Source organism: Limanda limanda, chromosome 2, assembly GCF_963576545.1.
Source record: "Limanda limanda chromosome 2, fLimLim1.1, whole genome shotgun sequence".
Classification (NCBI taxonomy): domain Eukaryota; kingdom Metazoa; phylum Chordata; class Actinopteri; order Pleuronectiformes; family Pleuronectidae; genus Limanda; species Limanda limanda.
In genome coordinates, this window is record NC_083637.1 from 26062517 (window position 1) to 26087862 (window position 25346).

General features: G+C 39.1%; 1 protein-coding gene across 1 annotated transcript in view; it reads left to right on the forward strand.

Moving 5' to 3' along the window:
• Positions 1-24801, forward strand: part of LOC133021779 (neuronal acetylcholine receptor subunit alpha-7-like) — a 42203-nt gene extending 17402 nt beyond the window's left edge. The window contains exons 3-10 of the mRNA XM_061088760.1: positions 6173-6217; positions 10616-10725; positions 16794-16873; positions 17843-18010; positions 20634-20828; positions 21520-21606; positions 23207-23316; positions 24211-24801. Coding sequence (XP_060944743.1) covers positions 6173-6217; positions 10616-10725; positions 16794-16873; positions 17843-18010; positions 20634-20828; positions 21520-21606; positions 23207-23316; positions 24211-24801 — 1386 coding nt within the window. The remainder of the gene's footprint in view (positions 1-6172; positions 6218-10615; positions 10726-16793; positions 16874-17842; positions 18011-20633; positions 20829-21519; positions 21607-23206; positions 23317-24210) is intronic.
• Positions 24802-25346: the final 545 nt, after the last annotated feature.

Consider the following 25346-nt stretch of genomic DNA (forward strand, 5'->3'; position numbering starts at 1 on the left):
GACTTGCACGTCTCCTCATCATAGCTACATGGTGGTAATAGCTGCGCACCGGGCTATACAATAGGATTTCCATTCTATTATTAATATGGTCAAGACTCCTTCAGCACGTATGGAACAACATTTTAATGCATTCTTTAAGCTTGCAAATGACTGACCACAAACACGGAGTGGAGAGGCGAGGCAGTCTCCAAGAAGAACATATGGTAAAACAGGATGAGACAAGAGTATTAAGGTTGTATCATGAAAGACAGTTTCATTTTAATGTTAGTGATTCCATTAATAGATTTTAAAGGTAGAAACATTTAAATTAAGGGTAGGTTTAAGCTTAGTTCAAGGTTTGAGTTACAATTAGGGTTAATATTTGTGTTTGTGTGTGTGTTTTCTATTTATGTATGTATTGTTAACTTCACTGTTTGCTGACTCCATAAATAATGGATAAACTGGAAAGACCATATGACTTAATGCTTACTGGGCAGCAGTTGTAAATAATGTAAAGCTGCTTGTGTGTGCATGTGTGTGTGGCCTTTGATTCTTCCATCTGCTCCGAGTTACCTCTCTAACCAGGGAACTGGGGCAGGTTGTTGCCCACAGACTGGGCTCATCTCCATGAATAATGACAGATACACAGACAGACTGACAGAAGAGCGCAGGACTGGTCACTAACCAGTATGAGAAGCCACCATATGCCTCATGTACCTTATAAAGAAACCAGTAAGGTCGAGTGGTAGAATGAAACTATAGAACTTTACTTTCACATTTGAAGAACCTGTACTAATTGTACTGAGTATTACCATTTTGTGCAACTTCATGTTTTAACTCTGAAAATCAGCTAGGGATATTTCTGTTTTGACTTCAGTTCATCTTTTTTACTGCTTCATTTACTTGTAACTTACAGTTTGATCTAATCTTTACAATTAGATGAGCCTATTACTTAAAATACCCAACAATATATAATCATTGACACATTCAATTTCTACTTAAATATTAATATATCATTAATTATAGTTCAATACTACAAATATACTAGAGTGGTGCAATGTATTTTTACTAAAGTGTAATTTGCAATGCACTTTCTTATAATTGACTAGTTGCCCTTTTACATTGCAGTGCTGATACGTTTGCTTAGCATGAGTTGGACATTTTTGGTAAATATACCTATTTACTCTCTAGTACAGAGTTTGCTGAGGAGATTGATACCATTCTTACATCTGTACATTTAACACAAGGCTACAGGCTGCAGCTGGTTAGCTATGCTTAGCATAAAGGCTGGAAACAGCTGGCCTGTCTGTCTTAAGGTAATAAAATGTACCCACTGTACCAGCCTCTCTTAATGTTACAAATTAGCAAGAAATAATTAAGATGACATAATTTATGACAGCTTTTTTTGGGCAGTGGAGACAAATTTGATATCATTGCTGTGGTAAACTGAAATGAATTGCTTATTTGATCTGTATTTATATCTTGATGACCGATCAAAGCACTTTACAGTACAGTTGTCATTCACACATTCATACAGTGCATTTATATGCAGCAGTTTCTCTATCACAAATCATTCATACACTGCCAGCACAGCCATTATGGGCAATTTGTCGTCAGTACAGGACACTTCGGCCTGCAGAATGGGGGAGATGCGGATCAAACCGCTGACCTTCTGGTCAGTGTTAAACCCGCTCTACTTCCTGCTCCACATCCAGCAGTTACAAAGCAACATCAGCATTAGTTTTTGGTCATGTGAGGACTCTAAATGAATTATTCCCTCTCATTTAGCTCCATGCTGCTAAATGTTCAATTGTGTTGACCGGCTGGACTAACTTGCTCACGGAGATTCACCCGGCCAGAAACATTCCTCCTAACAAACACTGATTCTCTCAACCGCGAGACAGAAAGTACTTGACGGGACGCTTCTCATTGTGCTCGTGTTAAACCAGGCCACGATCCTTCACACACAGAATTACAGCCATATTGGTTGAACTGTTAAAAGCAGAGGGCATCCTGTTCATCCTTCACGTCACAATGCCTTGTCAAATATCATTTTTTTGTTCCAGGAAGGTAATGCCAAGCACAGTGGAGTATTCTGAGATACGATTCATGAATTCCACTTTTCACTGTTTGTTGATTCAATATGTCTCAAACACTTATCCTCTGATCTAGATTGAAAATATGTCAGAATCTGTCCTCATCTCACCTACTGGGGATAAAAATGAAATTCCATTTCTGAATCAGCATACATGGAAAAACATGTTTATGTCCTTGGCAAAATAATGTCAAATGATTAGTAAAAATACAGTTAAGGAGCTTTCATTGAAAACAAGTGTCCATCAATCCCTTGCCAGTCTGTCTAAAACCAATCAGAGGAGATTTACGGGGGAGATTAGAGTGTTTATAGTGGGTGTGACAGGGTTGATACTGCCCATTGCAGCCGAGCAAGGGTCAGGCACAAAATAGAGCAAAAAAACAGCAACGTGGAAGCAAAGCAAAATCTCCAGAACTGCACACCAGATCGTTTCACCCAAGGGACAGGCAAAAATGTTGCTTTGTGTACACAATAGGAGGTCCCTCTATTTCAGCAGCAGAGAAAAGATGCTGCTAAAAGAGGGACAGATCAGAAAGGACAGGTGGAGATAAGATTGGAGCGTGCAAGGAGATTGGTAGGAGAGAGGGCGGGGACGAAAGAGAGGAGCGACGATTGTGTGTGAATCGATTTTCACTACACGGTGAAGTAAGAACGACGAATTTGCTTTGGTTGTCGTTGATGATGGCACCTTCTGAAGCAGCTCATACATGTCTTTAATAATGATGGTGATACAGAACGTTAATGGAATTATATGTACTATAGGAGTGTCAGATAATACGAGGGTGTTTTCTCTAAAAATAGGTACTTCGTGTGACTAGAACAGTTTATTGATGTATATATTTTTCTCATTCTTCATAGGATGCTTATCAAGTTAATGGGAGATTTATTTCAGTGAAGATGCTTTCATTTCTGGATTTCTTTGCTGTTTAAAGACAGATTATTTCATTTATTTGATTTTTCGTGAATCAATCATTCTAAAAATCCTGGTGATGAAGCGGTATCAGAATGCCTATTATTCATGAGTAACTAGTGTCTCAGCAACCCACCTCCCCCCTCAGTCCCCACTACAATGGACTATTCCATGAGCGATTGGGTGATTTGGGGGAAAACACAAACTCAAGAGCAGTGTTATGTTTTTTATTGGAATGATTTAGGGTAGAAAGTTACGATCATGTGTTTGGTTATGAATCAATGGTGTCTGATCTTGTCTGCGTGTCACTCCTCTCACTTTAACACTGAGTCCTGACTGTGAGCGTCACGTCTTGTGTTGTACTGAGCCGTAAAATGTTGACGAGTCTTTTTTCATGATGTTTAAATGCAGTCTCATAAACTCTGGAGTGAAGCAAACAAACACTAAGTGACTTCATGTACTGATCAGGTCCTGATAACTAGTGATGAGTGTTTATTAGTTTAAGTGAGAGCAGGTCAGAGTGGAGGAGGACACAGACGATACAGTCCATTATTATTGTACAGAGATCATATTTTTTACCAAAATAAGATTTAATGTGAGTGCATTTGTTAAACTGTTTATATTTGTTGATGGGTTGGGAAGAAGTTACAAGAAAGACTTTTTTTTTTAGGTAAATAAGGATTGAAAAAAATGCAGAAATACTGATGCGAAGGGCCCCATGCCTGTGTTTGCCTTGGGCCCCCAAATTGTTAAATCAGTCACTGGTTAAACGTACTCTGTTGAGTGTGTTACCAGTCGTAACACTATGGAGCAATATAGTGGGTTCCTGTTTTGAGTGTGTGTGTGTGTGTGATTCATATCCTTCAGTCAGTTTAACAAAATGATTCACAATTTTAGAATTTGGGCCACTCAGATACTTCACTCCACTAGACCTTTAGATCTTTGGAGAGAAAAACTGAATGTAAAATTAACTCTTTAACCCTATGAATTTCAAGGGTTTGAGGTTTGTTACGTATAAACACTCTGCAACTTATATCAATGTTTACTTGTTCTTATTTATTTAGATGAATGGGTTAGACAGTGTAACAGATTGCCTTTGGAGATTAATATTAGCCTGGCAGAGTGAATGAGGGTTTTTGGCCTTCAGTTTTGTTTCCTTCATTTCCAGAGCAGGTTTTTATAATAAGCAAAATTGATCCTTCATAATTACTAAAAACTGAGGTATTGGAGGTGGATTAAACAAGTAAATAAATATGATTGTGTTAACACTCACTCAGTTTAAATATTATACATGATAGTCTATCAAATGTAATAACATTGGATTAAAATACTGCACACTGGTACTAAAATAAACCTTAAAATGAGTGCATGTCTTCGGGCTAACTACATTTAAATGAAGGCAAAGCATGTTCAGGGGCATTCATGTATTTGTTAGATAAAGAGCCATGAGCCAGTAATGGAAACTTGTCAAAGTCAAATCAAAGCACACACCCCTGTTATAGTATCACAACATGGGAGCAAGTCCGATTTGTTTTTCCAAGAGAAAGAAGCAGCATGAAGAGAGTACGAATAGTATGAAACTCTTTGATAAGAAAGAAAACCTTAAACTACATTAGTTCTGGTGTGACGAGGAATAGAAAGAAATGAAGTGAGCAAATTGATTTCATGACTTTACCCCAGGAATATTAAAAGAGAAGTTTTCAAAGGGTTGAGCTGGCGGTGTTATTCCAGCATCGGTCATGGGTAGAAAGATAACGTGGGGAAAAAAAGAAACACAAAAGAACAGCGAGAATAAGAAATGCTGCTGTGACTCACTATCACTGTCAAGCAGTTTGCACCCACATGTAACGAGTATAACTTGAAGCTGCCATGTGGGATTCTGAAAAAGTCCAGCCACTCTTCATTTTTTTGGCTCTACTAACTTGCACCTCTAATTCTGACCTCTCTTTATCTTTTCTTAAGCTTTCTCAGTCTTGATTCCTCTCCCTCTCAGCTCTCGTTTTCCCATCCTTCTCTTCGACCATTTCAGCATGAGCTGACTCTTTGTAAAATATCATAAAATGCAGCTGGAGCCTCTGTATATTTCTGTTTTGATGACGCATATAGAAAATGCTGTAAGCTCATGTCTTTGTTGAAGAGGTCCATCCTTTCTGCTCATCGTCACTGTCAGCTTCTTGCAAAAACTGCTCTTTGTCCTGTTTTGTCTTCTATAATTTTCGTACACATCAGACTGGCACATCTAGACGACATGCCCTTGACCCTTTCCAAAACAAAAACATCAGGAGTAGTTTTTAAATGACGCAATGTAATTAAATGTCCACTCTGTCTGCCATAGAAGGGAAAGATACATCAAAAAGATGAATCTAGTCATGTCCCTCCAGTCAGCATCTAGCTGCAGCATAATCCCACACAATGGCCAAAACATTTTTTTTACTTTATAATACTTGACTGCTCTCTGCATTATAGGTTAAACAGGTCAGTCTAGCCTGAGACTGTACTCCAACTGTTCCTTTGCTTTGGCCTACAAAGAACCTGGGCCCCACTAAAACCTACGTATCTTAGGTTACATACAAGAAGTTAGCTACAATAAAGTTAATGAGCACAAACAAGCTGATTGCCACTGTTCTACCCTTGAAATATCTCATAGGAGGAACTGGCCCAAGCTGAAATCTTATTGTGTAATTTGACCATGACTGTGTCCAATAATGTTATAATTGAAATTATAGATGATGTTGAATTTATCGTTAGTGTGGTCAATTACACAGCAACTCTTATATCATTACACCATTATTAATTTCAATCAGGGTTTTATGCAGGGGTTTACACAAATGCCAAAAAGTGGCCAGGACAGCCTGTGGAAAGACGTGTTGAATGACGTGTAACCCAATCTGATGTCTGATGATTACATTGGCAAACACAAATTCTCTTGGATAGCGTTACAATGATGTAATAAAAGAGAAAAAAACAAAAGTGTGAGTCATTCTCATTCATTGAGAGCACCAGCTCTGAGCCATCTGGGACCAAGTTTGAGTTCATTGCCGATCTGTCTCATAATCTCACCTCATGTTAACGAGTAGTACTTTTAAATTTATTTTTCTCGCCCTGCAGAATATCCTCATTCAATATGTGTCTAAAGCCACATCTACTGGCTGCTGATTGCTTGTCTCCCTCCTTCTGTTCCCCTCCAGGATGAAAAGAACCAAGTGATGATCACAAATGCCTGGCTGCAGCTGGTACGTCTCCTCTCCAAGTGGTTTTTGTGTAATCACTGTGTGATAGTTGTCATTTAGCATTTTTTTGGAAGGTGTTTGTGTGTGATGTTTGTGTCCTTTGGGCTGTGTCATTCATATTTTAAAATTGTATTCACACATCACTGTTTTTTGAAGGCATAGAGGTTTAATCTAGAGAAATCATTTATAGCTTTTTGAAGCCAGACTTTTGGTTTGTTATGAATATTATGCAAACATATCTTTTGCACAATATGCAAAAACTACTAAACCAATTTCTATTACATTTTCAGTGGGTGGGATATGGCCAAAGAGAGCAACCATTACATTTTGGAGTAGATACAAATAAATTGGCGGATCCAGGAATTTATTTCACCTTCTTTGCATCAGTTTCCATTGAATTCATTCAATCTATAGCAGTAGCAGGTTTGCAGGTGCACACAGGTTGCTCCCACATGCAACAGACAGGTTTAGAAGCTAAGGAGTGAAATCATTTATTGTGTTAGAGAACTGCATTCCATGCCTCTTATGGGTACGTGCACAACTAAAGCTGAAACTATAAGGTCGGACTGTTGTGCGCCCTCTGCGGTGACAGTAAAAACCGTATGGATGCTAACGCAAGCTCTTGAGTGTGCGAATAATAGCGCTGCACAAAGCCAATCAATGCAGCAATGCAGCAAAATACCAAACATCAATTTTAATGTTACAAGAAAAAAAGCTTTACCAGACAAGTACAAACCACCAAAATTAATCATATTGAGTTTCAAGTTGGCAAAGGCTGCTGGAGTGCAACTTCTCCAGATCCAGTAAAAGAAAACCAGACAGTGCTATGCATGCCGTGCTAGCATCCAGGTCCTGCCTCGGCACTTTGAGAAGTACAGAGTTGTTGTGCTAATCATATACCACTACCCCATCCTCCTTTTTCACATTAACTTCAACTGCCCAAAGTAACGCAATTAATAAGGGGTCAGTTTATTACTTACGCTTTTTCAGGGCGGAAACATGCTCAAAAGCTCATGAATTTCAGTATACACGTGTACCATGGCGAGGCGACTCAAAAAAGACAGGAAGTTGGCCATTTTGGATTTATTGGCCATTTTAGAAATTTTACACATTATGTATTTTAACAAACTCCTCCGGGAGCTTTCATCAGATCAACTTCAAAATCAATGAGTGTCATCTTAACAACATGGAGATTCAGAGTTTTTGTCACACGGTGTAACAGTGGCGTGGCATCAATGTTGATGATTCGCCATCAAAACAGGAGGTTGTTCTCAAACATACATGGTCCAATCTACTCCAAACTCCACATGTATACCAAAAGTCCCAGCTTGATGACATTAACACAGCAATCATGACTTACAATTAGAGTACCCTGGTGGCTGTAGGAAAGGCCTTGTTTTTTGCACGTCTTACACTTAGAAGTAGTCCTCCTTGTCCATTGACCACAACCATGTCAAACTTTGTCAGAAGGGTCTTAAGACATTGATGATGTAGGCATATGGTAACCTTGAGATTTCGTCGAACCACATCAGCTGACAGCAGCAGGTCTCTATGCCAGCCCACATCAGCTGATGGTTCAGCTGATCCTCTTCTATGCATTCAATGGGCAAAGCTCATATTGTGCGCTCTATTTAGGCTGCTTTAGCTTCCTACTCTTCCTGCATCCACTCCACCCCAGCCCCTCCTATTCCAAGTTAATCAGACCTAATAAATGTGTCGTCATTGATGCCTGCTACTGTTTGGTGCCAGGGTCTTTTAGTTGCTGCTCTCCGTGCCTCACTTTCAATGAAGGCTCATGGAAGGGTAGGGAGGTGTGCTCCCGCTTCCTCAGTCTTTCCACATATGCACATGGAAGGGCGGGAAGCTCTCAGAGCAGAGCTATATTGCAAAATAAAATTTATTATATATTATTGAAATAAGAAATACAATTTTGCTAGAGCGGTCCTTACCATGTCTTAAAGCAACAGAATTTCAATTTCTTTCACCTCTACTTCGTCTTTGAGTTAAGAGAGTAACCATTTATTTCAGAAATCCCCAAATTAATACATGGCTTACAATAGACTGGTGACTTAAGTATCACATATGCACCTTAAAAATGCATCACAGTTCCTCTTGCATTCAAGATGAATGAATGAACTTCACATTCTTTTAATAAGAATCTAGTTGTCTCCAATTAGTGATGCTCCCTTAACATTCTGTTATGTAACTGCAAACCTATTCTTAGACAGCTGTTTCCTTACATTGCCTAGTGTCCTCCTCATCTGTTCCTAACAGACTACAGAGCTAGTGAGCTCTGACTTGTTTTGTTGGCTGTTAGTTGAGCCTTCCCAGCCAACAAACATGAAAAGAAGTCTCTCTAGCACCAAACGGCTAAGGCCATGAGATGACAAGGCTAGTGATTAAGTCATTAGCTGCGTGAGTGGAGACATTTGTCAGCAGGTCCATGTTAGATGGATCCCTTTGAAGAAACTATGATTTGGGGTTAAGTGTAAAATCTCTGAACAGAGACGCATATGTACAGTGACATGCACATAAGTAAACAATCTCTAGAGCTCATCCATGCAAACACAAAAATACACATAAGTTCCATCCACTTGTGTATGTGCAGCCATGAGTGTGTGCTTTGGCCACATTAGTAATGGGACTGTGTTTGCTCCATAGGGAATTTGCCCTATGGCTACAACATCTGAGTGCTTCCATCTATATATATATATATATATATATATATATATATATATATATATATATATATTAGGGCTGTCAGTTTAACGCGTTATTAACGGCGTTAACGCAAACCCATTTTAACGCCGTCAATTTTTTTAACTCGAGTTAAAGCAGAGCTGCAGCTGCAGCTTCAGTATCTGTGTTTCGCCTCCAGTCTGACCTGCTCTCGCTTTTTGTTTTAATATTTCGCCACCTAAAATATATATTTTAAAGCTATTGTAGCGTCCCACAGGACACGGAACTTCTTCGTGGTTTAGTAACTGGTATTTTCCTCTACACGAACATGTGCACCTCTCGCTGTTACTCCGTCTCTCGCAGACATCAACACTTCACTTCCTCATTGATCCCCGATCCCCCCATCCTATTGGTCCAAACAGTCACATGTCCCACCCAGACCCCTTCATGACCGTCAGACATCAGAGCGCTCCTTCAACAGTGTTTTACTGAGCATACGTCAAAACCAAACATAAACATAAACCCAGTCCGTTACACTATTAGGCTGCAGCTATATGTTTTTATTTATTTAAAAATAGGGTACTTCTTATTTCATACATTTTCCACAAATAAGGGGAGGACTCAAATAGCCCTACAAAGTTCTGTGTTTCATTTATTTCAAAGTAGGCCGACACCTGCCTGTGTATTTAGTTTGTTTGTTATTTGTTGCTTGTCTGTTTGAGTAGCTAGTTTAAAGCAAAGAAGTAGTAGGCTTACCTTTTATTGGTAACCTAACTGTTATGGTTCATTGTTTCTGAAATAAGAGGACTGACTGCTATGTTCACAGCAAACTTGAAAAAAAGAAAATATTAAGCCATGGTTTAACTGCACTATAGGCTGAGTCCTTGTTTACCTGAAATGTGCACTTTATAATTTTATTTTGTACCGCCCTGTTTGGCAATGTTGTTTTTCAATAATATAAAACATTTGCATAAAGCAAGCCAATCCACTTTTCCATGTTGATACGAGCATTAAAACGAAAGTAAAATTATGGAAAAATAATAAATGAAGGAACATTCAGAATAGATACAAATTTGCGATTAATTGCGATTAATCGCGAGTTAACTATGACAAAATGCGATTAATCGCGATTAAATATTTTAATCGTTTGACAGCTCTAATATATATATATATATAAATATAACTTGAATACATATACTAGACACTCAAAAGGACAGACATTAACATACACAAATGTACTACATGCACAAACACACACTATAATACATACCGTTGCACAGATCACTTCACTTGCAACAGATGTGAGTCATGAAAATAGGTACACAGTGGACAGAGCACACACTCACTGTTTGTGCTTTTAAACACTTTGATTATGGACTCAGTTAGCCCCTCGCTGAACATAGGTTCAGGCTCAAATGGGAGTGCAGGGGTCAGTGCCAACAACTGTTGGCTTGCCAAGATGTCACTGCCAGATTTCATTATCAGAGCAAAAGAGACAAAGTGTAAGAGTCAACAGTTGTTGAAAAATTAGCCTGTGTGAAGGAACAGCTTTAGATTTCCGATTTGTAATAATCACAAAGAGAAGACTTTGCTGTTATGGACCAGGATATATACTTAACATTGCAAATGTCCTTTATCGTCAAACAAGGCAACAACAGCAACAAATAGGTTTGCGAGACAAAAAGCAGACTATACAAAAAAGGTTTAATTTTGTCATTTCAGACCTGGACAGATGTTTACCTTTCATGGAATCCAGAGAGCTACCCCGGGGTTCAGAACCTTCGATTTCCTTCTCACCAGGTCTGGGTCCCAGACATTCTCCTCTATAACAGGTAGGTTTGAATTTACATCCTTCTCTTCTGATCTGTATTCCCATCACATCTCTCGCTGAATGACAATTTTAATTTGTTCACTGACTTCCTGTTAATGGCTTTTTGTATTTATAAGAACCTTATTTTCACATATGGAACTTGTTTCTTAATCACATATGTGCCTTACATCTCCCATTGCCATGGGCCTCAATGCTTTGAAATAGCCTGCCCAGAAACAGAAGGAAATAACATGTTTACTCAGTGTTTACTCAGATTTTGAAAGGTTTGAAATGAAGTTATTGATGAAACAAACAAAGCCAGAAGACTCAAAATCAAATCTTAATTGGATGATTAAACAAGATTTAAAGTAAAGGTTTGTCAAAGGTAATGTCTTACACTGTGATCTTGTAAATATGTTTTTTGCTGCGATCTAAGTTTTATATTCTGTATAGTAAAACTGATTCACTGTAAAGCAGAAAGTAACAGGGACCCTTTATCAATACAGTATTTAAAACGAAAACACTACCACTTTTTGATTAAGGTCTTCAAGGTCAGGTGGACCTCAGTCTAAACTAAACAAATGTTGAGAATTATTTGATATATGATCTCAGCTTAAAATATCTGTTGCAACATTGAACAACTACAAAATACGTAGAAGCTAGTTCACAGAAAAATACATTAAATACAGTATTTGACACTAATAGACATTATAATTAGACTATATTTGGTCATTTTACTGGTCAAATATAATCTCGAGAATTCAGTATTTTTATTTTTCTGACAGAACCATTTGTTATTTCAAGCTTCAAGTTAATTTTAAATGTGAACTTCTACAACACTGATAAGCACAGTGGTCTGTCACCGCTCCTGCCTTTTCATTTCAGCATCTTTCTGTTCAGTTTTTTCCTTCTTCTATTTACACCAATTTGTTTTCCCGTCACACATAGGCAGTGACTCCAGATTTCCGGTGTTCTGTTTTTCCCAATAACACAGCTGATAGAAATATTCCCCAGATACAATTTCACTCATGGATAAAGACTTGTTTAATGAGAGGATTGAGTGGATTCCCTGTGGGAGGACATAAACTATAACTCCCAGGGGAGTTTGCATCTGTTGCCTGTAATGTGAAGTTCAGTACGAATTAGCCTTCCAAGTGCACTGCGCCAACTGAATAAATACATGTCAACTGATATTAGACTATTGTTAACAATCCAGCCCAAGAAAAATTATTTCAATTTTTATAAAATTTCTGTAACATACCTCTGTTCATATCCAATATTTGTCATTTCTTTTAGTTCTGTTTGGGACATCATATAATTTCCTCATGTTTATTAAGGTGGTTAACTGTTACAGTGCTTTGTGGAAGTATTCATCTGGTTGACCAGATTACTTTTCATACCTCTGTCTAAGAATGAGCCTTTTATAATATGGAAAAGAGAAATAACCTGTCTCCTGAACAGCTCTTTTATTCATGGTCATTCTAACAGAATCTTGCTCCTGTTCAACCGTCTGAATACTTTTTGCCGTTCTGTTGTTTGGATAGAAATGAGGCTCCTCTGCCTGGCTAGATCACAGAGATACAAAGAAATTCAGTTGCTTTCTGAGCCTGTTTTTCAGAATGTGGTGTGAACTTTGTCAGTCCCCCCCCAGACCCCAGGTCTGCCAAGGAGGGACTTTATCATTTTCCAAAGTCTTTTTTCGCGGTACACAGTTTGGTCGTGAAGCACACACTGCTTTCAGATATTTAAAGGCAGCTGCCTACATGGTAAACAAATAATGTTCAGAACATTTACCCTCTACAAAACAGCTGCGACACAATGAAAAAAACAGCAAAACCCAGTGAACGATAGAGACCTCAGCTGACAAACAACAAGAGACCTGTAATTATGGACCACAGAATCCGAAATTACAACAGGAGGGAAAGCATAAAAAGAAAATAAATATGACTACCTTGCATAGCATCTTTGAGTTTCTGTCTTTAAGGTTTCATAATAGATTTTTTTGACCCGCAATTTGGTCTTTTCACGTGACTTAAAGCATCCATTACAGTTAATAATAACAAACTATTCTTAGTTGAATAACCCATTAGTAAAACTGTGTGTCCAACTATAAAAGGGCCCTGGGGATTGGCCATCATTGACCATTACTCATCAGTAAAGGCCTGATACGGTTATTTAATTGATGTTTTTAATGCACCACTCCTCCTTAGAATCATGCAAACACATTTCTTTTCCTTTGCACGAACATAACCAAAAAAAAGACAACCTGATACAAAGTAGATGTGAAGTTGATTGATGGCACTTTTTTTGGATTTACCTTCAAGGTGATTGAGGATTATTGTGGGGTGGAGAGAGAGTTCCAGCTTGGCTTGGAGAGAAAGGGAGAAACAAGTGAGAGGCTCTCCTCTAACGGGGATGATACGGAACATTAAGCAGCTTATGGTGGGGATCAGCGGTCACTAACAATAACAGTATACAGTCCTGACACAGACCCAGATTGAAACGGACAGTCCTTATGCATGCCGTATAAATCATAAGTAAAATGAATCATTACTATTTTTAGAAAGCAAAAAGAGGAATGAAATGTATTATTAGAACTGAAAAATTTGGTCGGAAAGATCAAAAGTAATTAAGGGAAAAGTGAAATAAAAAGCTCAATTGAGAAAAGCAGAAATAAATAACAGCCTTTTCATACAAAAAGTTTTTGAAATAAAGTTAACAGCATTTATAACTGTCTCAATAAAAAGCTTAGCATAGCGCATTATGTAACAATCGCCAAGTAATTTTATAATTTTGACTATATACCAGAACACTGCAAGTTGGTTCTAAGTCACATAATAAAAATAGAAGGTTTTAACATGTGAACTGTGACAACATAACTGAGTGCGTTGGCAAGCTTTATGGGAGCAGATGAATTCAAAAATGCAGAGACAAAAGTATATCCAAATAAGAAAAAACTACCAAGTGAGGTATGACGGAAAAGAAAAGAGGACAGGGTGGTAAAACGGCCATGTTAGATGACAAACCGCCATGGACAAAGGGAAGCACAGAGACTTATATACACAGGGAGGCAGAGCTGATTGGGCACAGGTGAAACCCATGAGGAACAGGTGCAGATAACAATGGGGCGGGGAAACGGGACAAAGACAGGAAGTAATTAGGAAACACACGAGGAGCAAAACTTCAAAATAACAGAAGAAAAGACTGGTAAAACCAAAATACCCTTCAGCACTGTCAGAGTTGGTCCTGATCTTGAGTCCAGAGTGATGACATATGCCATTCAATACTTTAGAAGAGCCCTGATGTGCACAGTGTAACGTTGCCCGACACCATACTTTGTACCTAATGCAGAAGTTGTTATGATCTTCATGCACATAATATTATTTATATGCCTATCACATCTGATCCTTTATGTTATGTTATCATAATCATGCAAATATTGGAAAGATGTGTCAAGGCGTTGTTTAAATGCTCTGAACACATAAATACAACACATTTTGTTTACAGCGTCCACAGGTTTTCCACATCTTCAGACAAGTAATGATATTGTTTCATTTAGACTTGTAAGTTATGCATTATTAAATATCCACTCAAACGGATGCAGGATACTGGAACTATGGGTGGTATCTCTAAGTTAGCTCTGTATGTTCCCATGATAGCACAGGAACTACCCTAAACTCTTTTCAGATAAATAATTAAGGAACCATTTGTCATTTCCCAGGCAAGACTTTGAATATTTCACCATTTTTTCTTCACTTGGGAAATGGCACCAAAAGGGACTGACTTTTTAGCTTTTGCTGTTTTTCTTGGGTAAATAATGTAAACCAAGTCTCTTTCTAGCTGCTTGCTTTTCAAATAGACCTGGTTTTGCTCGTACATCTACACTGGGCATTGCTTTCCTGACGTTGACAGCACCTCTTGATGATGGTGTTCACAGGTATTAAATACAAATGTGGTTGATGACATTTTATTGGCTCAGAGGACACTGCAGCACTATGTATTATTTTGGGGTCACTTGTACCAACAACACTCTATTGGGATCCAGGGCCTTCATCGTGCCCTTATCTTTCCCTTATGGCTAATGATCTTTTGGGACCATGTCTTACTCTGATTAAGGTGTGGTTAAGGTTTTGAATCATCCTGTGACACCTGAGTATGCTTGCTATCTATTGTTTTTGCCATGGCATAAATCTTCCCTTGCTTTAAAGTTTGCCAAATCAATTTAAAAAATCAACCAGGCTTCGGATGAGCCTTGAAAGAATCGCTCAAACATGAACCGTACCCTGCATTTGTGTTGTGATAGATTCTTTTTGTTATTAGAATTTAAAGCTTTCTAATTTCAAATGCTACCGCCAAAGTATCATTATAAGGTCAATGGATTCCAAATACCATTACAAGACTGAATGGTAATACACCGTATATATTCCGAGCCATAGATAAGGGCGATTGCAGCTATTCTGTATTGATGTAGTGACTTTACATTAGTATTGGGTAAAGCATTGTACTCTTATATGCCTCTTGGACTCAGTCCCAGCTCACTTTGCTTCAATGTATTTTGAACCTGTCCAACTAAAAGCCTTCAGAGGAGTTAAAGCACGCCCCTCACTGTCTCCCCCTGCTTCAATGCTCATACTGTAAATGGTAGACATGGACTGATGGAGAATAACAGATGATGGTGTGTCTGGATATTGTCTGTTATTGGATGAGCCCTTGATACATTCACAAACTAATACTAATTCAGTCTACAGTGTAGCCAACAAGATTCAGTGTTTTTATGGCATGGATGCACTCTAAAAGAACCAATGCCATACTATATGAATAAATACTATTTTGCCTTGATAGTAAATATTTTATTGATTCATTGAATCTGTCAAGGAGGTCGTGTTTTCAATCCTGCATTTTTATTTGTCCAAATATCAGCTTGTCAGTATGTTACAGTCAGTCAGTATTTTTCAATAAAGCTCTCTTTGCAGACTCTTAGTAACTCAAACAAGTCGGTTCCCTGGCACTTTGAGCTAAGGGCTGCTGTCAGCTTTCTGACATTCTACATACTGACTTTTAGCAGTTATTTTATTTACCATGCTCACCATCTTAGTTCAATGTGTCAACATGGCAACATTTGCTAATAAGCACTAGACCCTCAGCTAAGACTAAAGGGACTGTCATTCCTTTTTTTCTGGTATTTCCTCATAAATGAAAGTATTAGTGGAAAAATAAATATTCTGACTTGGCAATAAAGGTTTATGGACTGGAAATGTGAAGCAATCTGTCCAATAGTTGTCTAGGAATGTCATTTAATACCATGAACTGTCAGTGTCGTAAACCAAAGTGGTAAACTGATAGACCGACATTGTCATCGTTAGATTCAACAATAAAAATTGGTGAATAAGTGGATTAATTGATTGATTTACCAATGTTTTCTGTCATTTGTATTTTAATGCAGATTTACGCCTCATATCCTCAGCGGAGAGATCTACACTCTTCTACTCATTAATTGAATGCACTTCTGAGTTCTTTTGAAATCTGCACTTCAAGAAAGATTAATCAAAAGCATTTAGTTAATGTTTCTATTTCCCTGCTTCTTTTTACTTTAATGAATGCACAAAGACTTTATATCCAGCATAAAAGAGTCTTCAACATTTGTAATGACAATTATTAAAATGTCTTATCTCAAAAACTTAAAGCTCCCTCGGTTTTTTTAAGCAAAATAATTCAATTGCTCTAATTTGTGGGGGAAGATTTTTGTTACTGTGATTGAAATGTGTAAATTTCTCACAATGATGTCTGTACTTGGCTTTCGGGGTATAGAGATAATACCGCTCTGTTTGAATGACGTCTCAATATCAGATAACCATGTTTATTCAGAGGATGAAATTAAATACTGTCGGTCCGGATGCACTTTAATCTCACTCTGTCACCTTTATTCTGGCCTGCTTTTATTATCTACACTTTTGCATTGTGTTTACCTTAATACTTTCAACTTCCTGGCTTTTTGGCTTTTTTCTATAAAAGCATGTCTCACTTTCTTTTTCTTTTAACACTCCATTACTGTTTTCATGTTGTATCTAAACACAGTTTTCTCCCCTGCAGTGCAGATGAGAGGTTTGATGCTACCTTCCACACGAATGTGCTGGTCAATGCCTCAGGAGCCTGCCAGTACATCCCACCAGGTGACACATTAAGGATATAGCTTATCTTGTCTCTCACACAATCGTCCGTGGATGTTGTAATTGTATCATCACCAACATTGCTCTCTTTCCACATCACAACTGTCACCATCTTCATCCTCTTAAACATCATTAGCATCTATCATCATTACTATCTTTATTACCAACATATTTAGATTTTTAAAGATGTTTTGTTATTGCATATCAAAACTATGGTAACTTGGTTTTGTTTGTTAAATAACATGAATGAGGGGAAACTCCACTGCCCAAGGTATCAGACTACATTTGTGTGGAATGGCTCACAAAAATTGTTTTATCAGTTGTAAGTTTAAAAGTTGTATTTGCCTTCCAGAGAGTTTATTTTTTTGCGACTGCAAAAATAAATTAAAAAGGTATTTTTAATTTGTCTGCATTTTGCAGTGTTCCTACAGAATTAAGTCTTAGGGAAGGGAAGACATTTGTTCTTATAGGTTTTCTTAGGGTGTAGAAGAAGACATGTTTAATTTTGTCTGCAGTCTGTCTATTGAGACACACTGGCCTGCCTCCACTGTACAGATAGCAAGGCACTGTTTATTTTAAATCTATTAGTATTGTACATATAATGTGTCAAAATCGCACCAAATTTGTAACTGCACTTCCTTGGGCCCATAACAATATGAAGCTGATAAGTTGACCCATTCACAAGACAGACAGACAGACAGAAATATCTGGAATTAGTAGATAGATGTAGGGATTTGATGTTTTCCTCTGTGATGCATCGGACTTGAAAAAGTGAAACGACTCAGAGACATATTTATAAGACATACTATCTGTCTCTATGTCTGGTGTCAGAGTGGACGTTTTCAAAGGAATGTTCAAATGAAGAATTCAATTTTGAATAAAACTAATTTGGCAAAGTAGCTTGTCAGAGCCAATCAATATGAAGTAAGGAATTTAGTTTCAAATGAATCTTTCCCCAACATGTCTCTCCAGGCATCTTGAAGAGCACCTGCTACATAGATGTCAGGTGGTTCCCGTTTGACGTGCAGAAGTGTGACCTGAAGTTTGGCTCCTGGACCCACAATGGCTGGCTTCTAGACCTCCAGATGATGGATGTAGACATCTCTACCTACATACCCAATGGAGAGTGGGACCTTGTAGGTAAGAAGATAAACAGACAGGCCAAACACACAATGCCAGAAAAAGAAGAGGGAGGATTCAGAGACACAATCCTCCTGCAGCGTCTGTCTGTTTACAGGCATCAAATATACAATATTACCTTATTTTATAACATGATTTCATAAAAGTGAAAAGTAAAATAAATCAAGCATTAACTGTTAGGTCAAAAAGAGATTTAATACCTGAACAAGTATCAACATGGTGGCATTATAGTGAAGTCGTGAGGGCTGATGCAGAGATTTGTTGAGAAGACATATGAATATTTAGGAGAACTACCTGAGCGCCTGACTGAAAGACAAACGTTGACCTTCAAACATAGAAGGGATATTCTACATCTTGTCATATGTTCTAAAACAACATGTTTGACATAAAGACTTACGACGTTTGGCCTTAGTGTCATATTTGTGGAAGTTCAGACGTCCAGTCAGTGTTGACCGGCTCTGACAGCAGGTGTTTCCTTGTACTGACACTTTCCTGTGCATCAATCCTGGTTAAATCAGACAGCTGCAGATAACTGCTTCAGTCAGCCTGGAGTATTCTGCTGCTGTTTACTGTCGCTCTATCCACACACTTTCTTATTGCCGATGAATTCTTGACACATTCTTTTACAAATAAAGAAAATCAAACCCTGCTTCTGATGAGCACAAAGGGATGCTAATTTCAATACAGCACCAACACGTAGGCTACAGCACAAACATTTATAATAAACAAAAATGTAAGCACAATATAAACAAAGCAAAAAAAAAGAAAACTTAGTTGATAATTCATGTTGTGCTTCAGTCCTGCTGTGATATTGTTTTAGTCATGACTGTACTGTGTACTTTCTTCCTGCTCCATATGCAAGCGTGGTCTTGAGTCAATAAAATCTGGAATAATAGGACTAAGGGCTCAAATCGGGAATAGCCCAGTTTATTATTCTTTGTGTTGCCTTGTGTCTTTCTTGCCCCCGGCCTCTCAAACTCTTGCACTGCTCCCCAGCTTGTCTGTCTGTTGCCCAGAAACACAGAGAGATTGAAAAGTTCAAGATAAGATTAAAAAAACTGATTCCTTGGTTTATTTTTCTCTTGTTTTCTTTCACTATCCTCTTTCTCCTCATGCAAATCAACTCTCATCAACACTAACCCAATTTTTTATATTTATCAGAGGCAGACAGAGGAATCCATATTCACTCACACAAACACTTACATACAAAATGAATGGACCCAGCTGGCTTGGGGAATGGGGGGGCATGGGTGTGTTAGGTGACAGCTGGCCCAGGGATGGTTCACTTAATTCAGGCACAGCCAGGCGGAGAACGGCCCGACTACATACACACTATCCTGGTGCCACAGAACATTCCCATGCCCATGCCCATGCCCATGCCAGCATACACACACACACACAAAAACACACACACACACACACATTTGGTTGATGCATCTGCAGGTCTGCAATCCATCAAATTAATAAATGGCTAACAGCGGCGATTTCTCTTCAGCGTTCAGGTGACACATTTTGAATGAAATGAAATTGATCCCTACAATTAATCTGAATTGAATTTCCATAGGAAAACACACACTTGAACACACTCTCTCTCTCTCTCTCTCTCTCTCTCTCTCTCTCTCTCTCTCTCTCTCTCTCTCTCTCTCTCTCTCTCTCTCTCTCTTCTCTCTCTCTCTCTCTCTCTCTCTCTCTAGGGTAAAGGTCTAATTTGTTTCTGTGACACTCACCTCAAAATTGGTTGTTTGAATATGATGCTGATATGGCTAATGCAGCCATACAGTGATTCTTGAAACATAATCAAATTCATGGCACTTAAGGATATTTATTCACAACAGTTTCTTGACTGTGAGCCACAAGGGACTGTTCATCCCAAAGTCACACTTACTAATCATCTTGCTACAGATTTGGTCTCATAGTGATTCAATTATTCAAATACACACGCACACACACAAAGGTATATTTTGACTTTGATCAGACCAAGCTAATTTTGTATTCCTTTGGTTTTGTTATCTGATAATATGTAAATATGCAAACGAGACACATAAGAGTAGGTCACACTGATTATCACTGGGGTATTAGTGAGTGGTTTGTCATTGAACTTCAGATGTGAATGTAATTCTAGTCTGTACTGTAGCCCATAATTACTGTAATGGCTGTGGGCGTAACCATCAGTGTGCAGAGATGTGGATTTACAGTAATTTGTGTTTCTATTAATTGCTTCATCTTTATCTCAATTTCCTGTAATTGCCTTTTTCCTACCTCAGGGCCCTTCAGAAATAGCTACAGCTTCAGAAAACAAAGTCTGCCCTCAAACAGGAGTCATTACGTTGCACTTCATGCAGGAAACATATCATTCATGACTCAAAACATAAAGTCAAGTACCTGGGACTCTGTCTGACAGATCTATGCTGTTTTATATAAAACGTAAAATCAGTGCATCATGAGTGGTACTCATGGGCGAGATTGCAATTCCTTTTTTTACAGTGACAAGCTGCTTGGTTACCAACTACAATCTGTGTACAATTATAGATTCAACTTTGTTGTGTTTTTGCGGCCAGACTGAACATGTTTGAATTTCATTTTATAACTCCACTATCTTCCCATCTCTTCCCTTGCCCCCCAGGTGTGCCAGCTAAGCGTAATGAGCTGTACTATGACTGCTGTAAGGAACCCTACCCCGATGTGACGTTCACGGTCACCATGCGCCGCAGGACACTTTACTACGGCCTCAACCTGCTCATCCCCTGCGTTCTCATTTCTGGTCTGGCCCTGCTGGTCTTCCTGCTCCCTGCTGACTCCGGAGAGAAGATTTCACTGGGTACTGAGCAGGGGACGCACATAAGCATCAATCGCAGCAATCATACACACAAATACAAATTTTAATTTCTATCTTCGATGGGACACTGAATTCCCTAGCCCCTTACCCTAAACTAAACCTAATTCTAATCCTCACTTAGTAAGGTCTGTGCTCAAAATGGTCCTCACAAATATAAGAGTACAAGTACACACATTCCCTCACACCAACACAAAGACAGTGATTAATTATTATTATCATACATGCAGACAAAGATGTTTCTTTCTCCCCAGCCTCTGAGATCTCAGCCCACCAGGTCCTGATGCTGTTGATAAACGGATCTCTATTTATCTGTCACTGCTCTATGCTAATTCTGACATTACGGCTCGTAATTAGCATCTGTGTTGGATTCCATTCATTAGCAAGAATAAAAGCTTTGTCACAAACGCAAGCAAAGATTATCACCTGGACCAGAAAAATGCCAGCTTGTTTTTAAAATGTCATTCAATGAGACAGGCTCGGAGTAAATATATAACTTGGTGTTCCCACGAGGGAAGAAAAAAAAGAGTTTACTCCAAAATAAATCCCACATGTTTTCACATCCTTTGAAGCAACCGGCTGCACTTATTCTGAGTGCTTTCAAGTCACTTTTTAAGAAAAAAAGTATTTTCCCCTTTGTGCCTCTGCTTATCTGTCTACTGTCTGTTTTCTCCAGGCATCACAGTGCTGCTGTCTCTAACCGTGTTCATGTTACTGGTGGCAGAGATCATGCCTGCCACTTCTGACTCCGTTCCTCTGATTGGTAAGACACTTTGCTGCATGTTAATTATTGCTCATGTTGTTTCATTTTGAAAGTGATGATTCTTTCCCTTTGTTTCCATTCTTAATGCTAAGCTAAGCTAAAGGCTTTATACTGAAGGGACAGACCTCAGACAAGAACAAACCCCAAGGAATGGCACTTGGCTGTGAAGGGACTTTTGGTCTAGTGGCTGCGAGTATTGCAACTTTCTTGTTCATCATGTACTCTGATCCACAATAGCATTTTCCCCATACTCCTATAGTGGAAAAGGAGTGTCTGTTAAATGTTGAATTCATTTTTTTTTCTCAGCATCACAAAGTTGGATAATCTAGAGGAGCTCCATGACTGAATTATTTTTTCAAGTTCATATGTGGGGAGAGCCGTTCGGAAGTCAGCTGCCTCTGATGGCAGAAGTCTCAGTTAGCCAGGCACGATAATGAAGTAGTTTTCAGTGGCAGTCGTTATTGACTTTGTCTTACATTTTCCTCATGTTCTATTTGCGAGAGGTACTGATATTCTCATGTAATCCTTGGCAACAAAACAAACCAAATCACACTGCACCAAATGAAATTTGATTGAAATCAGACAATAAAGACTGAAGAAATCATACAATTTGAATCTCAAAATCTTTTCAAATGATGATATAATTTACACAAAAAAAACAGAATCTGACCTTCACCAGGGAGCACCGGGCACATTCTGGACATTATAATAAAGGATGGTTGGTTGTACAGTGCAGAGATATTTCCTACCAATTTTTAGAATATCAACAACAAAGTGGATGGATGCAAAGAATCATTTACCCAGCAGGCGGTAGAGCAATGTGGGCTGTGGCATGAAAAGAGCAGCTGAATAACAAACTGCTGTGATGTTCACACCTCACATTTTCACCACAGGGCAGTTTGTGTAGAAACATTTTTCAGCCCCCACGCAAACTGTCAGATATGTGGTGCTAAAGCAGTGGGAGGAGCTGGGCACGAGGCTGGTGATGCAAGATGCACAGACGATACGTAGGACACCAACAGATTTGCATTGTATAACGCCACACTGACACAGAGCGAAAGAGACAAGGCCGTCAGCTACGAGATGAGAGTTGAGGCTGCAGACAGAGATGCTGCTCCGCATCATTTGGCAGCTCAGCGATGTAAAACGGAACCATTACCCAACTTACTTTTACTGGAGTCGACGTATTAACACATTGCAGATTAAAGACAAAATAAAACGCTCCTCAGCATTCGCAGCATTTGTTCTGACAGGTTTTTATACATACAATTATATTTTCAAATGGGGAAGTATACAGAATCATTTAATTGGTCCACTTTGTCTGTGAGGACGCTGTGATGCAGCTGTTATGACCGTAGGTATGTTGACAGGGGTAAGCTCCCCACTGACCAACCTACGGGCCTATAGACTTGGAAACAGTCCTGCCAAAATACCAAGCTCACCTCTTATGTTTCTTCCTTAGATACACAACTTAGCGTTTCATTCTAAATTTACTGGTTAATCTCAGATAACATACTATAATTTCTTTGTCTAAAATTGGTAAAAAATGTTCTCTATCCCCAAAATAAATTGCTGTAATATGCGTTGTTTTCCCCTTCAGCTCAGTACTTTGCGAGCACCATGATGATCGTGGGCTTGTCCGTGGTGGTGACCGTGCTTGTGCTGCAGTTCCACCACCATGACCCCCATGGAGGGAAGATGCCTAAATGGGTAGGTTGACAATCTCATTATATGATTAAAATACTTGTTTAAAGAGGGCATTTTCAAACTAAACAATGAGCATTTTGGATATTTATCAGTTTGAAACCATTTCCTGAAGGACATGAGCGGGAAGCGCATGCTTCTGTTTACACTGGAATGCGGGTCCCGCTCATTTCCTGCTGGAATTGTGAATTGTCGCAGATTGCTCGAATAGTAGCTCATCTCCTACAGATGTTAACAGTTGTATTATTGTAAAATTCAGAATATAATTGCACAACAGCTGTTAGCAACGACAACAGCAATGCTTTTAATCGATTACCCACATTGTGTGCTACACTGGTATCCGTGGCCTATGCCGGTTGTTTTTTTTCTGGAAGACGGTGATGTAATAGCAGCCTGACAAATCAGCGAAGGCTACGTCATGACCGAAAAGACTCAATAAGGAAGCCATTGTGAATATATCTGTCATCGTTTCCAAAAATCTCTGTTTCTAGTCATCCAGACTAAAACAAAGCCCCGGAGTTTTCAAACTAAAACAGGGACAACAGCGTTTCTAAACTGCACTGTTTTAGCTGCTCTAACACACCTTAAAGTAGTGTGGACAACAGGCGTATCCATAGCAGAGTTAATGCATTTTCAAATGAAAATGTAGTTTTCCTTTAATTCCTTCCTTTCTCCAACTTAAAACTAAGAAAAGTCGAATTAATTGATTGATTGACAAATGTCACATTGGTAAAAGCAGAACTGGCAAATAAATTTCAGTATTTTTTATTTCTTCCCTTTGCCTCTTATTTATTCTTTTCATTTTACCACATGCTTCTTCATCTGTAATCGCACACCATCTCCCCTCCCTTCCTCACCTCTTTCCTTCCACTCACAGCATGCTCTCGTCTCTTTGTTCAGGTTCGAGTCATTCTCCTCAACTGGTGTGCTTGGTTCCTCCGCATGAAGAAGCCTGGAGACGGAAGGAAAACCGCAGTGAGCTCCACTGGCCCCTCAAACTACAAGTACTCCCACCCTCCTCCGCCTCATCACACCAGCACCAGCAGCATCCAGATGAGCACCATACCAGGCCAGGCATCCACCCAGACGACTACAACCAATGGGAACATGAACCTGTACTTTGGCTATCACTCAATGGGCACAGAAAACCCGGCTTTCCCACCAAGCACCGATTCCGCTGTGGTGGCGTGCGGCGGTGGCGGTCACCCGAACGGCTCGTGCCCGCACGACATCCACTCAGAGCAAATGCGAACTGTGCTGCTGGAGCAGATGCCGGAAATTTCCCAGATTCTGGAGGAAGTGCAGTACATCACGAGGCGCTTCAGGGCGCAGGATGAGGGAGAGGCGATCTGCAGCGAGTGGAAGTTTGCGGCGGCGGTGGTGGATAGGTTATGCCTGGTGGCCTTCTCGCTCTTCTCCATCATCTGCACCTTCACCATTCTCATGGCAGCTCCCAACTTCATCGAGGCTGTGTCTAAAGACTTCACATAAGGCCGATATCGCCCCTCTCTAAAGAAAACAAAGGAGGCAAAGCTAACATTAAAAATCCTTTAACGATTAGAACTGAGCCACAATAGCCTCCCTGTGTCTGCAATGTGAAGTAACACAAGATCAAGATGTTTTAGCTGTTGTTACAAGTCACAGTTCTTCAGACCCAATCTTTTCCTTTTTTTTTTTACACATATTTGTCACTAATATCTTGGTGTATTGGGGTGATGTGTTTTTTTAATTTTAAAGTGGCTCTCTCATGATATGCTACGTAGGAGGTTGAGGCTACGCGCAATATTTAATTATGTAGAAACACACACTAATGCACTTTTCATCTGTGTCCTTACTGCACCACATTGTTTACATCCCACCAGTTGAGCTCATGTCTCATCACAACACACTGCTCACACTCAATCCGCTCCAGCTCTCTTTTCTGCTACTTCTCCCACTTCCCTTTCTCCACCGTAGTGCAGTCGATAGTCGACAGTCCCCTCAGGCCTCTATTCTAGTAATAAGTCTTTTGTATTTTGTAAATAAATCTACATCTT